General features: G+C 36.1%; 1 protein-coding gene across 1 annotated transcript; it reads left to right on the top strand.

The window, feature by feature from the left end:
* The first annotated feature begins 1,026 nt into the window (after positions 1-1,026).
* LOC121259334 (putative indole-3-acetic acid-amido synthetase GH3.9) lies at positions 1,027-3,660 on the top strand. Its single transcript, XM_041160882.1, has 4 exons — positions 1,027-1,554; positions 1,704-1,805; positions 1,933-2,756; positions 2,967-3,660. The coding sequence occupies exons 1-4, from the start codon at positions 1,262-1,264 to the stop codon at positions 3,587-3,589; spliced, it is 1,842 nt and encodes a 613-aa protein (XP_041016816.1). The 5' UTR covers positions 1,027-1,261; the 3' UTR covers positions 3,590-3,660.
* The last annotated feature ends 10,423 nt before the right edge of the window (positions 3,661-14,083 follow it).

Here is a 14,083-nt window from a genome sequence, read left to right as displayed (position 1 = left end):
ATATATATATATATATATATATATATATATGAGCGGTGCTACTCTGCCTCCTGAGTAGCACCACTCCAAGTCATGACCGTTAGTCCAAATTGACTTTTTTTTTTCAAAATTTTTCATATTTTTTTTTTATCATTTTAAAACATTTTTAAAAAATATAAAAAAATATCAATACATTAATAGTCACTTCTTTAACTATTAAGTAAAGAAAAAAATTAAAATACATGATGTGTCAAAATGTGGAGGCAAGTTGAGCTGACAAAGTAGTATTTTTCTATATATATAGATAAATGATTTAGCTATAAAGAAATTTCATAAAAGTAGACCCATAAACTGATGTGACCTGATACATTAGATTAAAAATATATTTTTATTATAAACTAGATTTAACATAGTTATCGTACGGAGATTTATTAGTTTGTAAATTTATTTTTGTAAAATTTTTTTTGTAATTAAACCGCTTCTCATATATTGTGTGTGTATATATATATATATATATATATATATATATATTAATTCTTCTGTAGTTTGCAATACTTTTTCGAAGGCAAGTCACAATTTAAGTGCACTACTTGTGTATCACGCAAGAAAATGGTCAGTGATTGGTGCTCAATCGCCGTACCAAAAAAACAAAAAAACCCGCCCCGAGGCTTGATCCTGTGTTCACATGCAGAGAAATAGCGAAAAGCGTTCATATCACAAAGACGGTGCAACTATTGAAACGGCTTTTAAGTTTTACCAAAGACACGTAGATGTGCACAGTTAATATGATAAGTGATGGTTATTACGTGGATCATAGGCACGTCTTTGCCGTGGGGGGCTGTCGAAATGTTCTTGCTTGCTCGTTGGTACGGAAAAGTTTAGTTGAGAAAGATATTTAAGTTGTTAAGCAATATTCTAGTAGTTGTATACAAAACAATTTGCGAGGGATGTGACGTATGTCAAATCACAAAAGCTAGTGAGGGGCCACGTTACGAAATGGCATCGATCGATGATCATCATCTTCTAGGGCCAGAGAGAGAGAGGAGAGAATCATGCATCACAGCGCGCATCAGCACCTTTGTGAAACAAATTAAGAGGGCTGCAATGACGTGGGAGAGATTGATCCATCGAGAGAGCATTTTCTGAAGGCATTTTAATCGCTAGGCCGAACTTGATCATTGTATATAAACCCTTCGGCCTCTTAAGACATTTCGACAAGAAGCACATCGCAACTCAAATTGTCTTTTGTTGCTATCCTTCTCATCTCTATCGATCTGACATCATGGATGGGAAGAAATTAGAGTACAGAGGTGAGGAGGCATTAAAGGATATTGAGAGACTCACGACGAAGGCGGATGAAGTTCAAAAGAACATCTTGAAAGAGATCTTAACTCGAAATAGGGAAACCGAGTATCTCAATAAGTATATGAAAGGATCAAAAGATCATATATTAGAGTTCAAGCGTAGCGTCCCGATCATTACTTACATGGGTATTCGCCCATATATCCAAAGAATTGCTAATGGTGAAGACTCCTCTCTCATTACTGGACACCCTATAACTGAGATGCTATGCAGGTGTCTCTCTCTCTCTCTCTCTCTCTATGTGATTCTGTTTTTAGCGCTTTCAGTGATATATATATTTCCTACTTTTGAATGAATTCTGTTTTCCAGTTTTCTATGATATTTATGTTTTCTATAATAAACTTTTGTCACGGTACTTGCAGCTCGGGGACTTCAGCTGGAGAACCCAAGATGATGCCCTCAATCGCAGAAGATCTTAACCGGCGAACATTTTTATATAATCTAATCATGCCCATCATGAATCAGTTACACACTTTTATCTCCCGACGTCCATTCATCAGTATATAGTTTTATTAATCTCCAACTATGGCCACTTTAGCCATTATGTAGACAATTCAGGATATAATGTCTCCAATGTTTTCCTGATATTAGGTTTGTCCCTGGTCTTGACGAGGGCAAGGCCATGTATCTCTACTTTATCAAGGCAGAAACGTCAACTCCTTGTGGTTTACCAGCACGGGCTGTGCTCACCAGCTACTACAAGAGCAAGCACTTCAAGGGCCGAGCTCGCGACTCTTTCAACGATTACACGAGCCCAGACCAAGCGATCCTGTGTAACGACAGTAACCAAAGCATGTATTGCCAACTGCTAGCGGGTCTAATCCACCGCCACCAAGTCCTAAGGCTAGGGGCCGTTTTTGCCTCGGCGTTTCTCCGAGCCATCTCATTCCTTGAACGCAACTGGAGTCGTCTCTGTAATGACATCCGCACTGGACAACTAGATCCCGCCATCACAGATCCTAATTGCCTTTCATGTATGTCGAGCATGCTTTCAACACCAAACCCACATCTTGCGGACGAGATAGAGCGCATTTGCAGCCGCTCATCGTGGAAGGGAGTTTTGTCCCACCTTTGGCCTAGAGCTAAATACATCGAGGCTGTTGTGACTGGCTCTATGGCACAATACATACCATCCTTAGGGTATTACAGCGACTGGAAATTGCCGTTGGTGTCCACCATGTATGCTTCGTCAGAATGTTACTTTGGGGTCAACTTGAAGCCCTTGTGTGACCCTGCTGACGTGGCATTTACCCTCATGCCAAACATGGGTTATTTTGAATTTATACCCTTGGGAGAGAATGGGACGATGTTAATGACCATAGGGGAAGAAGAGGAGGTGCCTAATGATAAGGTTCTCGACCTGGTGCAGGTTAGGCTCGGCTGTTACTATGAACTGGTGGTCACTACCTTTGCAGGTAAGAAATTAGAGTCTTTAATTAATTACTTGATCAAGATCAGCTAGAACATCTTATAATTAAATTCTGTCATTTTCCAAAAACTGAAATTCTAATTCAAAAAGTCTTATTTTTCCTGCCAATTTTGTTGTTATATATATATATATAGTGTTGTATTCTTATTAATATATATTTAGTGCTTTTTTTGTTTTGGGTAAACTATGTAATCAGGACTATATCGTTATCGTATTGGTGACGTGCTCCAAGTGACGGGATTCCACAATCGTGCCCCACAATTCCGATTCATTTGTCGGAGAAATGTCCTTCTCAGCATCGACAACGACAAAACCAACGAAGATGATTTGCACAAGAGCATCACTGTGGCCAAGAAATTGCTAGAACCATACAATGCCCTACTCGTGGAGTACACTAGCTATGCGGATACATCAACTTTTCCTGGACATTATGTATTGTATTGGGAAATAATTCAACTCATTCAAGGATCAAAGCCAGATGATGATCATGACGGCCAGCTGGCCGCGGCTACTCACGCAGTACTATTACTTGATCATCATGACGAGGTGCTCCAAGAATGTTGCATTGCTGTGGAAGAAGAGCTTGATTACATATACCGAAGATGCCGTGCATACGATAAGTGTGTAGGGCCCCTTGAGATTCGAGTGGTGGCGCCGGGAACTTTTGAGAAATTGATGGACTTGTTCATCGACCAAGGGGGCTCGATCAACCAATATAAAACACCTAGGTGCATCAAATCTCAAGCAGCTCTTAAATTGCTTAATTCTTATGTCAAGGCATCTTTCTTTAGCCCTCGGGATCCAAAGTGGTTTCCTTAATTAAAATGTCATACCAAAAAAGACTTGTATAACCAGCTTGTTGGTAATGATCATGATCGATCTACGCTCCATTAATTATGTATGTCTTGCTAGCTAGCCAGTAGTTATGGTTTCATGTTTAAATTAATTGGGAAGAAGGGGGGGGGGGGGGGGGGGGGGGGTACCACATCATGAGTTGATGCCACTAATTCCTTTAATTTGCACTGGAGCGATTGAATTTGCGAACTAACTCTGATCTAGTACCGATCATTTCATCTTGAAAAATAAGAACGATTAGGTTTGATATGATTTCATAACAAATATCGACCACGTACATTCGTAATGGCGAGTGCAAACGATAGATAATTGGTGCTAAATGCAAAGAGACTTGACGATCCACATGCAGCTTGTTGTCGCATGATGCATGCACATATATATATATATATATATATATATATATATATATATATATATATATCAAGCAATAGAGTTTATATTATGTTGCCAGGTGCTACGCAACATATATATATATAGGAAACAGGATAATCTGACGTGTCATTTCTCGATGTGTCTCATTAGTCTGACAAGACCTACAAAAGCAAAAGCCGCTCCGAAAATGGGTGCACCATTAATTTCTCTTTGTACCGTGTTTCTGATAACCACTTGGTCCTTTGATCACAAAGGGAGTTCAGACGTATGTCACTGATTACGTATCTCATTAGCAGAATGAAATATTGCGAAAAATGTATTTAGAATTGGAATCCGTAGATATTGATCGGGTGCAAAGTTACAACAGCTAGCTATACACAAAAGCCACGCCTTGGTGATATAATAATAAATGGGGATTAAGGTCTCTTCAAATTCCTATATACCAGAAGAACTTGAAGGTGTAGAAGAGAGATAGACTCATCAAGTCAGATATAAAATATTCATTACTTATTTAATGCTATATATAGAGCCCATTTAATATTGAGTCTATATCTCTTCCATTTGAGGATCTTAAGTTCAAAGTTATTTAACATTAATATTAAAGGTGAGCTATATATATATATATATATATATATATAGGACAGGAATATCATGACATTTAGATTCTGAATAGGGATTTACCATTATCTATAAGCTATATATACCTAGCTAGTTTGGTTGGTCATGAACTCCTAATTCGATACGAATCATTGATCAGAAAATAATCAGACATGGAGATCAGTACGTAGTACTGCTTAATATAACATAATAAAACACAAATCTTATCCTTGGCTATCGATGGGAAAAAAGGTGGGTCCGGATCGGAGGAGAATATTTACATGAGTTAAAAGCCCACTGGTCTCTTTTCATTGCCATCACTGATGAAAGCACTAAAAATGATGACTTGGAGTCAATAAATTAAAGGAATGCCCACGGTAAGTACTAGATTATATCCAATATAATATCATGAATATCTATCGACCGTGCATGATTGCCTACATGAAAAAGATTATATATTTATATTAATGGATATATAAATAATAACACGCAGCTATTTGGTGAAAGCATGCATGCATTTACTCGCATTTTGTCGTGTGTGGCCATATTTTACGTACGTAATATTTTCACCACAATTTTCGATATTGCATATACTGATCGATCATCTTGTGAATGATATTTCTCATTAGCCATTAAGATCATAATATATATATATAAGAAATGATAGTTACAGTCGTGAGTGTGTAAGCATTATGCAGTCACTTTCAAAAAAATAAATAAATATGAGATGCACATGAAAAGAAATTAATTTTTTAATAGCAGATCCTATTTTTTTTCAAAGCGATTGCACAACACTTGCGCACTTCACGACTGTATATAGCATTATTCGTTTATATATATATATATACACGTATGTATAAGCTGATAGACATTAGCCTCATTTGTATTTAAAACCCATCTCAACCCATCTCAACTCAATTCATCTCATTATTATAATTTTTTTAAATTTCTACACAAAATATAATAAACAATTCAACTTTTTCAAATCTCAAAACAATTTTTTCAAATATTTATCACATAAAATATAATAAATAATTTAATTTTTATTCTACTATTCACAAACTATCTCAATCTATCTCAACTCATATCTGAATACAAATTACTCCTAGATTAATTTGGTTGATCCACACGTACAGGCAAGCTCTGGAATTTTTTGAGGTGCCCCCACCAGTTTGAAATTTGCGCAGTCTTGCAACTAATCATTGTTATAAAGCATCGATCATGGATGCACCCGGCACCATTTTGAAGCGTGCCCAAAATGCGCATGCAATTTGTTCGTTGACTTTTGAAAGAGATGACCAATTGCGTGAGCTCCAAAATAAGAGTTGTCTAGATACTACATATATATATTAAACACTAACCGAAAATATTATCAGTTGTACACGATATTATTGTCATATATATAAAAAGTTATTTATGTTTTTAATAAATATATATTGTTTGAACCCATTTAAGTCTTGAGGCTCGATCTGATCTGATAATCAATTAATATTAAATAATATCGAGGAACACGTTTATTTAAATTATATATATATATATATCAAACGTGGGAGAAGGTACATATAAATCTTTTTACAATACATGATCTATCTGATCATGATCATCGATCTCTGACGAGTATATGGATTCGAATCTTGTTCTCTTTTCTCCATGTCCCCTGGCCTGCCGCTGCCTCTCTTCCCCCACCACACAGATTGCTATGTACTTTAGTATCAACTTCTCAAACACTTCAATGCGCCAGAGAGATCAAAAGCAAAAGCATGAGGAAGCTATACGGATTAAGTGCTACTGCTCAAACAGATAATGGATATAAATATTCTACATATATATTGACTACATATTCACTAATAACCAATCTTGGAACGGCCATTTATATATATATATATGCATGTCACATCATCTTTAATTTATATATAATTAAATTATTAATTATTATATCCATTTTATCCTACAGTTCATATATATATATATATATAATTATCCAGCCATCATGGATACTAGGTCAAGTCTAAAAAAACATTATAATAAAGGCTAATAATTAGTTGGAAAGAGAGTTTATAATTTTATATATAGTAGGTAGGTAAGGTATCCTAGTAGCCTTGAAGTAGCCATGATCATTAGCATGAAGCTCAACGAATTAGGTAATTGCTAGCTATTCATGAATTCATCCATGGTTGGTCACGTAAAGCCATTATCACTGGTCCATACAGCCAATTAATTTGTCGGTGGGAAAAGCTTCAAATTAGTCTGTTGGTAAATGATGAAAGCCTAAGTTTATGGAGAAGACACAAAATGAGGATGAATGTGGAGGGTCAAAAGGCATGTAAAGTGGTTTCATTATTAATTTCATTACGAAAAGCTAAAATGTTTTTGAGTGCTACCTCAGGTTTCTCCCAGCCACTGTGTTTTGGGGCTAGCTAGCTAAGAGTTTTCGGATAAGGTTGTTCATGTTCATGTGGAAGGATGAGTGTGATGATAAGCAGCTAGCCTTGGATATATATGAGTGCATGTGGAGAATCAAAAATAAGAATTTCTCAAAGCCTATAATTTATATTTATTTTATGTGAAGGGCATGGATGCAAATCGTATCATTATTATCGATCCTTTGTATAAGTGTGTGCATAACCTTTTAGCAGGTGGGCTAGCTCTTGTTTTCAAGCAACTCACTATAAGAAAAATAAGTATTTTTAAAAGATTATCTACGACGAGAATAATTATTTACGACGAAAATAAATTTATTTTCGTAAAAAATAATCATTTTTATAAGAAATAACTGACTATAATTAAATAGTTTTCTTATAGTGATTAAATTTTAATACTTTTGATGTCAGTGCCCATGAAAATGAAATAAATTATTCATATTATTAATGTCTGTATAATATTATTCTTGTCATTTTTAATCATATGTATTAATATATTTTAAATAATTTCACATGTTTCTTACTAAAATGTAGTCCCACTTAAAATGTGATATGTTAGTGAATGTGACTGGAATGATAAAATCTAGAACTATATATATCTAATTGATCTTTTTTTTATTTGTATTTCACTACAAGAAAAAGCTGTTTATGCTGTCAAAGAAAATTGCGGTGAAAAAGCTGTTTATGCGGTCAAAGAAAATTGCGGTGAGCAACAATTGGACGACATAAGCTGTTTTTCACTGTAGCTTTGTTTTTCTTTTGGAGAGCGAGAAAATCACTGCTAAAAAGGCTATTTGTGGCGATAATATGTCACTGTAAATAGAATCGCTAGATAGACCCTCGACATAGCACGTTATGGGTCTTTGACGACGACGTTTTGGCTAACAATCGCCGCAAAATGTCATGATAAAATCTTACGCAAATTTCCCCCTTCTTTCTTTTCCTTCTCCCCCTTCTTTCTTTTTCCCCAGCTCGATACTCCCTCTCTATTCTTTGTGAGTTTGCTGCCGCCCTTCCCAAGCTGTGTCTACTACTGTGCCATCGTCACCTCGCCGATGAGGTGAGTCTTTCAATCCTCTGTCTGCTTCTTTCTCTATCTTCTACTCTGTGTGTACGTCGCTCTCTCTCTCTCTCTCTCTCTCTCTCCCTCTCTTTTATCTCTCTCCGTCCGTTTCTCCCACTTTCTATTTCGCCCTAATGATCTCTCTCCCTCTCCCTCTCTCTCTCTCTCTTAGTTCCATCGTCGTATGTGAGGGATCTTGACCAGAGCATGGACGAGGGGTTGCTGCTCAATGAATGGGTTTGTGTTTTTCAAAATTTTCCCCTCCCGTTTTAGGTATATATATTGCAAGCATTTCATCTGAGCATAGTGCTATTGCCTTCATCTATGTTTGTTTTGATTTCATAGATTTAGAGTTCCTACTATTTGGGTAAGTTCACTTTTTTTTGGATATTCTCCATGATTGATTGTGAATCTGTTACAAATTGATTGTGAATCTGTTACGAATTGTAGTGCTTTATCTACATTAGGGACTTTTTGATGTTGAAGGATGGGTTTGGATAAGTTTTTAGACACTGATTTAGAATTGATTTGGAGTTTTGGGAGTTTTGTCGAATGTTATTTTGGGTGATATACATCCGAGAGTTCATGAAAGTGGCTTTTATCTAGTTTTAGTTAATATGAGATTTTATCTGATTTTAGTTCATGAAAGTGGGTTTTATCTGATTTAGCCCTCAAGACTTTCTCAAACGAACCCTTTGAAAATATACTATTTTTACATCTTCTATGAAAGTAATTCCAATAAATAACAAGGATATGAAGCGGATACCAATGAACATGGAAAGCTACTGCATGCATCTGCCAAATATTTAATATAATTTCTTTCTCCATGGATTTTGGGTTGTGCTAGCTCTAGCTGCAATGAAATATTGAATTCACATCTACTCAAATAAATGCATGCTGAGGAGGGTAGTAATCTCTAGAAATTAAGGCTGCTGCCCATTACTACACTTGATCAGGCTCATGTGCAGGAATGTAATTTCTAGCAAGCATGCACTTGGGTTCTTGGTGACTTTTAGGACCTTCTAATCTGTGGTTTGTGTGTACTGATCTTTGTAGAGTTTAATGCCACTTTAGAGCCTCATGTTTGGATTTGAACAGAATTTGGCTCTAACAGAGAGTTTTAGAGTCTCAAAATGTTACAACCAACCCTGTGGTGGTAGAATTTTACCCAATATATACAACTCCAATACATGTTGAGGCTATTTAGGAAATTTGAGAGACATTGCAAGGATGAAGATTAGGGTCCAAACAATGACCTTTATTGGGTCACAATGGTAACTACTCGCACTATGGACTTAACGTATTGGACTGTTGTAGTATTAAACATTGTCTAAGACCTATTGAAGGATTGGTTGTAAAGAGAGATAAAGGCTGTAATTTTTATCAAATAAAGAGTAAGTAATACCCTCTTTTGCTAACCACTCTCTAACAACTTCTCACTTTTTGAAAATAGCCTGAGGGGGCTGAGGGGGAAGGAGCCAACGGTCCCACCCCTCTCACCCCCTCTCCGTTTGTTTTTCTTTGATTTTGCTTTTAGTTTTGTGTTTTATTAGATCTAATAAAAGTGGAACACGTTCCGGTTTCCCCAGTCCAAACTTTTCTTTCGGATCTCTGTTTCTTTTTGTTTTTAGATCTGTTTTCTCTCTCAACACCATCTGTCTCTTTTTTCTGGGTATCCTCACTTGGTGCCGTCGGTAGGGTTGAGGAGCCGCACGGACCAGGAAACCTGCATGAGATGGTACTGGAATGGTGCTCGTGCAATGGTGTCGTGCGTTGTTGTACGCTGGTCCAGCTGTGATGCGAAGGTTCTGTGCTGTGCGAGGGTGCAGTTTGTGCCGTGTGCGGTGCGGTGCATCTGCGCCGTGTCTGAGGATGCCGTGCACTCAGGCTCGAAAGATGGGTGTTTTGTTCTATCTGATGGGTGTTCGTGTGGCCGCTGTTTTCGTGCGATGGGTGGGTGAAGCCTGGGCTAGGTGAGAGAGACGGTGGAGGAAGCCATTTTTCAAAGTCCAGGTGGAGGTTGCTGATGCTCGCACGGAGGATGGGCGGTGGAAGAAGATCGAGCTAAGGAGGAAGCGTTTCGGGCGACAGAGGAAGAAGAAAAGAACAGAAAAGGAAGGAAAAAGAAAAGAAGAAAAAAGAAAAAGAGAGGAAAAAGAAATTTGAAGAAGGGTGGCGGCCATGAGGGTAGAGATGAAACCCTAGGCTGTCCTTTTTTAGGTTGGGCTTTGTGTTTTGTTTATTCGTGCCGTGACTCTCTGCTCTTTGCAAGGTTTATTTTGGTGTTTGTATTTTGTTTATCTCTTTTTTTAATAAAAGAAATAGGCTGTTGGACTTATGTCCATAGCTGGTTGGTTGGATACCCCTCTCCTTATTGAGGATGGGGTTAGTTGGGATACCTTTCCTCTTTTGGAGGATGAGGGTGGTTGGAATACCCTTTCCTCCTTTAAAGGCAGGGTTGTGTTTTATCTCTGTTTTATACAGAGAGTTTTACTCTCTTATGAGAGTTTCTAGAAATTTAGGCAATACTCGTCGCAAAATAATTTGTGTGTGGGGATGCGTACAACAGATGTGTAGTTTGGCTTGTATTAAGAGTTTTCTCTGTATTGACTCGTCGCAAATGTAACTTTCTTCATGAATGAAATGAAGTCTATTTCTTATAAAAAAAAAAAACCCCCCTCTTTTGCTACCCAAATCATGAGGCACCGCAAATGACAAATGATGATGCTTTCACTACCTCCCAAAAGCAGAACATGATCTTGAGGATGTAGCCAAACTACTCTCGCTGAGGAAGTGAGACTCTCAATCTGATTTTGCTGGTTTGGTATCTTGTGACCTTCATTTCACTTTTATTTTCTCTTGTAATTCTTGTATAATTTTGATGATCTTGAGAATTTTGAACAAACAAGACTCTGGTTTAGGCTCTGTAGTGTGTAATATATAGCAAAATAAGTTCATTTTTTTTAAATTTTTTTTTAATGTTTGTATCATTCGGTTTTTATGTTGGAGCATAAAGTTTTATGTTTGTTTTGGTTGGACTTATTACATTCTCTCAGACTTGTTCATCTAAGAATCATAAACAAGAGGTTCAACATCTGAAAAGACAATTTTGCTGGTTTAATATTTGTATCATTCAGTTTTTAAGTTACTGTGGCTATATGTGAAACCCATATGTGCACATTATAACTTTGATGTTGTTTCTTTTATTCATCCATTACATTTGTTTACACAGAAAGCATTTAGAGTAGATACTTTTGAGCCAACAACTAATGGATGAAATAAAATTTAACCGGAAGCAAAACTTATCCAAGATTGCATTTGGTGAATCTATTGCAAACATATTTTTGAGGATGTTTTGTCAATGATATAGGTGAATTCCATGTCATGTCATGTTTGCATCTTCAACTTTTCTATGATGTTTACCTTTTAGAGGACATTTATTTTTATTATTTTGGTTAATTTTTATTGTGCTTGGATTTTTATTGATTTTCCTTGAAATAGAAAATTAGTGCGTGGCTTGGATTTTGATGAATACAATTTTATGCATTTATATTTTTTTTTGGGATAATTGTTCTTTGCGGCGAATTAGGATTCGCTATAGATATTTTTTTAAATGTTTATCATTATTTGCAGCGAATACTACTCGCCGCAAATAATTGTTTTTGGAGAACTAAGCTAGCGGCAAAAATGCTTCTACCTAGTGTGAAAAGTATTATTTTTGACAAAATGTTTTCGTGGCAAAAGATATCCTATATGACGAAATCCAAAGGTCACCGTAATTGATCAACCCAGATGATTTATTCTTGGCCAATTTGCCGTGAAACGAATTTCAGTCAGCTGAAGTGTTTTGCGGCGAATAGTACACGCCCCAAAGGGCAGATTTTTTGTAGTGTTTTTGGGGACACCATGAAAACGTTTCTCATAAGAGCTAAATACCCCATAATAAATATGACATGTTCTTCCATGATGTTAAGAAAATTTTAAACTAATTATTTATAAGTAATAATTGTCATTTTTTTAAGCATAACTTGGTTAGGCACTATAATTAAGATCATTTCCATTAGATTTAATAAATATAAAAAAAACTAAATCTCTCTTTCTTTCTTGAAAAGAAAATAATAATTTGAATTCTTCTTCTTTTTGTAAAAGGTTTACTGGTACCATATATATATATATATGGAAATAGAAGGTTAATTTACTGATTTTTTTTTTGTAGATTTGTCACCTTAATAAGTACTTTATCTACAGTACTACTAGTGGTTGTAAATAAAGCTGGGAAATTAATAAGTTAGTCCTTCATGAGTTAATACACCTTTTCAGATCATGATGATCATCATAGTTTCCCCAAACTAGAATCGACTAAGTTTTGGTTCTAATTTGCCACATTGACCGGCCTTGTGACGTACGTCTATATATAATGTTTTCTTAATCCAAAATCTAACATGACTAAGGTACAATCTAATGTTTTTTTTGAGGGGGGGGGGGGGGGGGGGGGGGGGGGGGGGGGGGGGGGGGTTTGGTGTGGAATCCAGGCTCCAACACTAAAATCTAACAGTAAACTAGAACCTAATTTGACAAAAGTAACTTACCTCGATCCACTATATGCATGGTGGAGGTGAAAGGGGAAGAGATCCTGATCGAAGACCTGGCCTCCACCATCACACACCCCATTACAAGGTTAGACATGAGAAGAGGACAATGTGGGGAAGGGGGTCTCCCCCTTTTTCACCACATAGTGTAGGCGCCCTCTGGAGGCCCCTCCCCCTTAATCACCATTAATTTATGTGTGGTGAAAGCAGGGATATGGAAGGGAGATTCCTTTCCCCCTTTATCATTTGGAGTAGTACTGGATCAGGTAGGGGTCCGATCCAATCCCCTTTTATAATTTTCTTTTTGTTTGGCTTTTTTTTTTTTTTTTTTGCTTTATCAATTGTAAAGAGCTACATGACGTACATGTGAACCTCTGCCATTGTAAAACTTTACGTGTAAAATTACATGGTAGACTAGTTTTTCAAAGCAACAAAAATAATATATTTTGATAAAAAAAAATAGAAAAAAAATGATAATTTGAAGATGCAATATTATATCAAATAATTTGAATGTCAAATTGATGCGGGTTTTAAAGCTAGTTTTTGACTTTTATGAATAAAATAAATCTATTCATCATCTATTTTCTCGTCATCTTAATTCTCATCATCCCATAATGTGACATGAGATGATAGATTTACAAGTGAAATATTATAAATAGTCTCCAATATGTTGATTAGCTATCCGTTACAATAATTCTTATTCTGCTCTGCATTACAAATTAACTTAAAATTACGAAATGCAAATTTCCTAGAAGGTTAATTATTCCAAACATCTTTACGTTTAAGCTTATAAAAGCTGATTTAGCTATGAAAAAAGAGACTCCTGAGCTTTGATACTGGGGCTAGAAAGCTCCTTAATTAATTTGCAAGACATGGCCAGGGCAAGCAGATGTAGTGATCTTGGCTCTGATCATGTCATCTCATGTCACATGGCATAGCCTTTATAATTAGTTTGGCTCGACCATACTTGCCTCGCTTGTATGTAGAGTTAATATCAAATGGTCGTATAAATTGCGGTTGTGTCCATGTAACACCCTACTCCCCCATGATTAAGAATGATGTCATTTCTAGAAAATCTAATTAAGAATGATGTCATTTCTAGAAAATCTATTGGAGTCGGATTTCTACTATGGATCTTTATTATTTTCTTATTTTTAGCACCAGGTACAAAGATTTCTTATAATAAAAATAATTATTTTTTATTAAAAATAATGAAAATATAAAAGAGATTATGCGGAAGGATTTATAAAAATTTATCAAAACTTTGTAATATAATAACTTAAAAGTTATGTGCATGATCTAGGCCTCTGCCTTGCCTCCTTTGGCCAAGTCTTGTCCTGCAGTTCAACTTTCATAAATATTCTAGCCTGTGGTGGTTTAAAAATATAAAAGAAAACTAAAATGTGTCGAAAACTTA

This window comes from Juglans microcarpa x Juglans regia, chromosome 4D, assembly GCF_004785595.1.
Source record: "Juglans microcarpa x Juglans regia isolate MS1-56 chromosome 4D, Jm3101_v1.0, whole genome shotgun sequence".
NCBI lineage: Eukaryota > Viridiplantae > Streptophyta > Magnoliopsida > Fagales > Juglandaceae > Juglans > Juglans microcarpa x Juglans regia.
The sequence above is the reverse complement of the archived record's forward strand: the minus strand, read 5'-3'. Positions and strand labels throughout refer to the sequence as shown.

Excerpts from the sequence above, each read along its gene's own strand:
- LOC121259334 (XM_041160882.1), top strand. The coding sequence starts at position 1,262 with ATGGATGGGAAGAAATTAGAGTACAGAGGTGAGGAGGCATTAAAGGAT. Across the intron at positions 1,806-1,932 it reads ATCATGCCCATCATGAATCA|GTTTGTCCCTGGTCTTGACG; the intron begins GTTACACACTTT and ends TCCTGATATTAG. Across the intron at positions 2,757-2,966 it reads GGTGGTCACTACCTTTGCAG|GACTATATCGTTATCGTATT; the intron begins GTAAGAAATTAG and ends CTATGTAATCAG.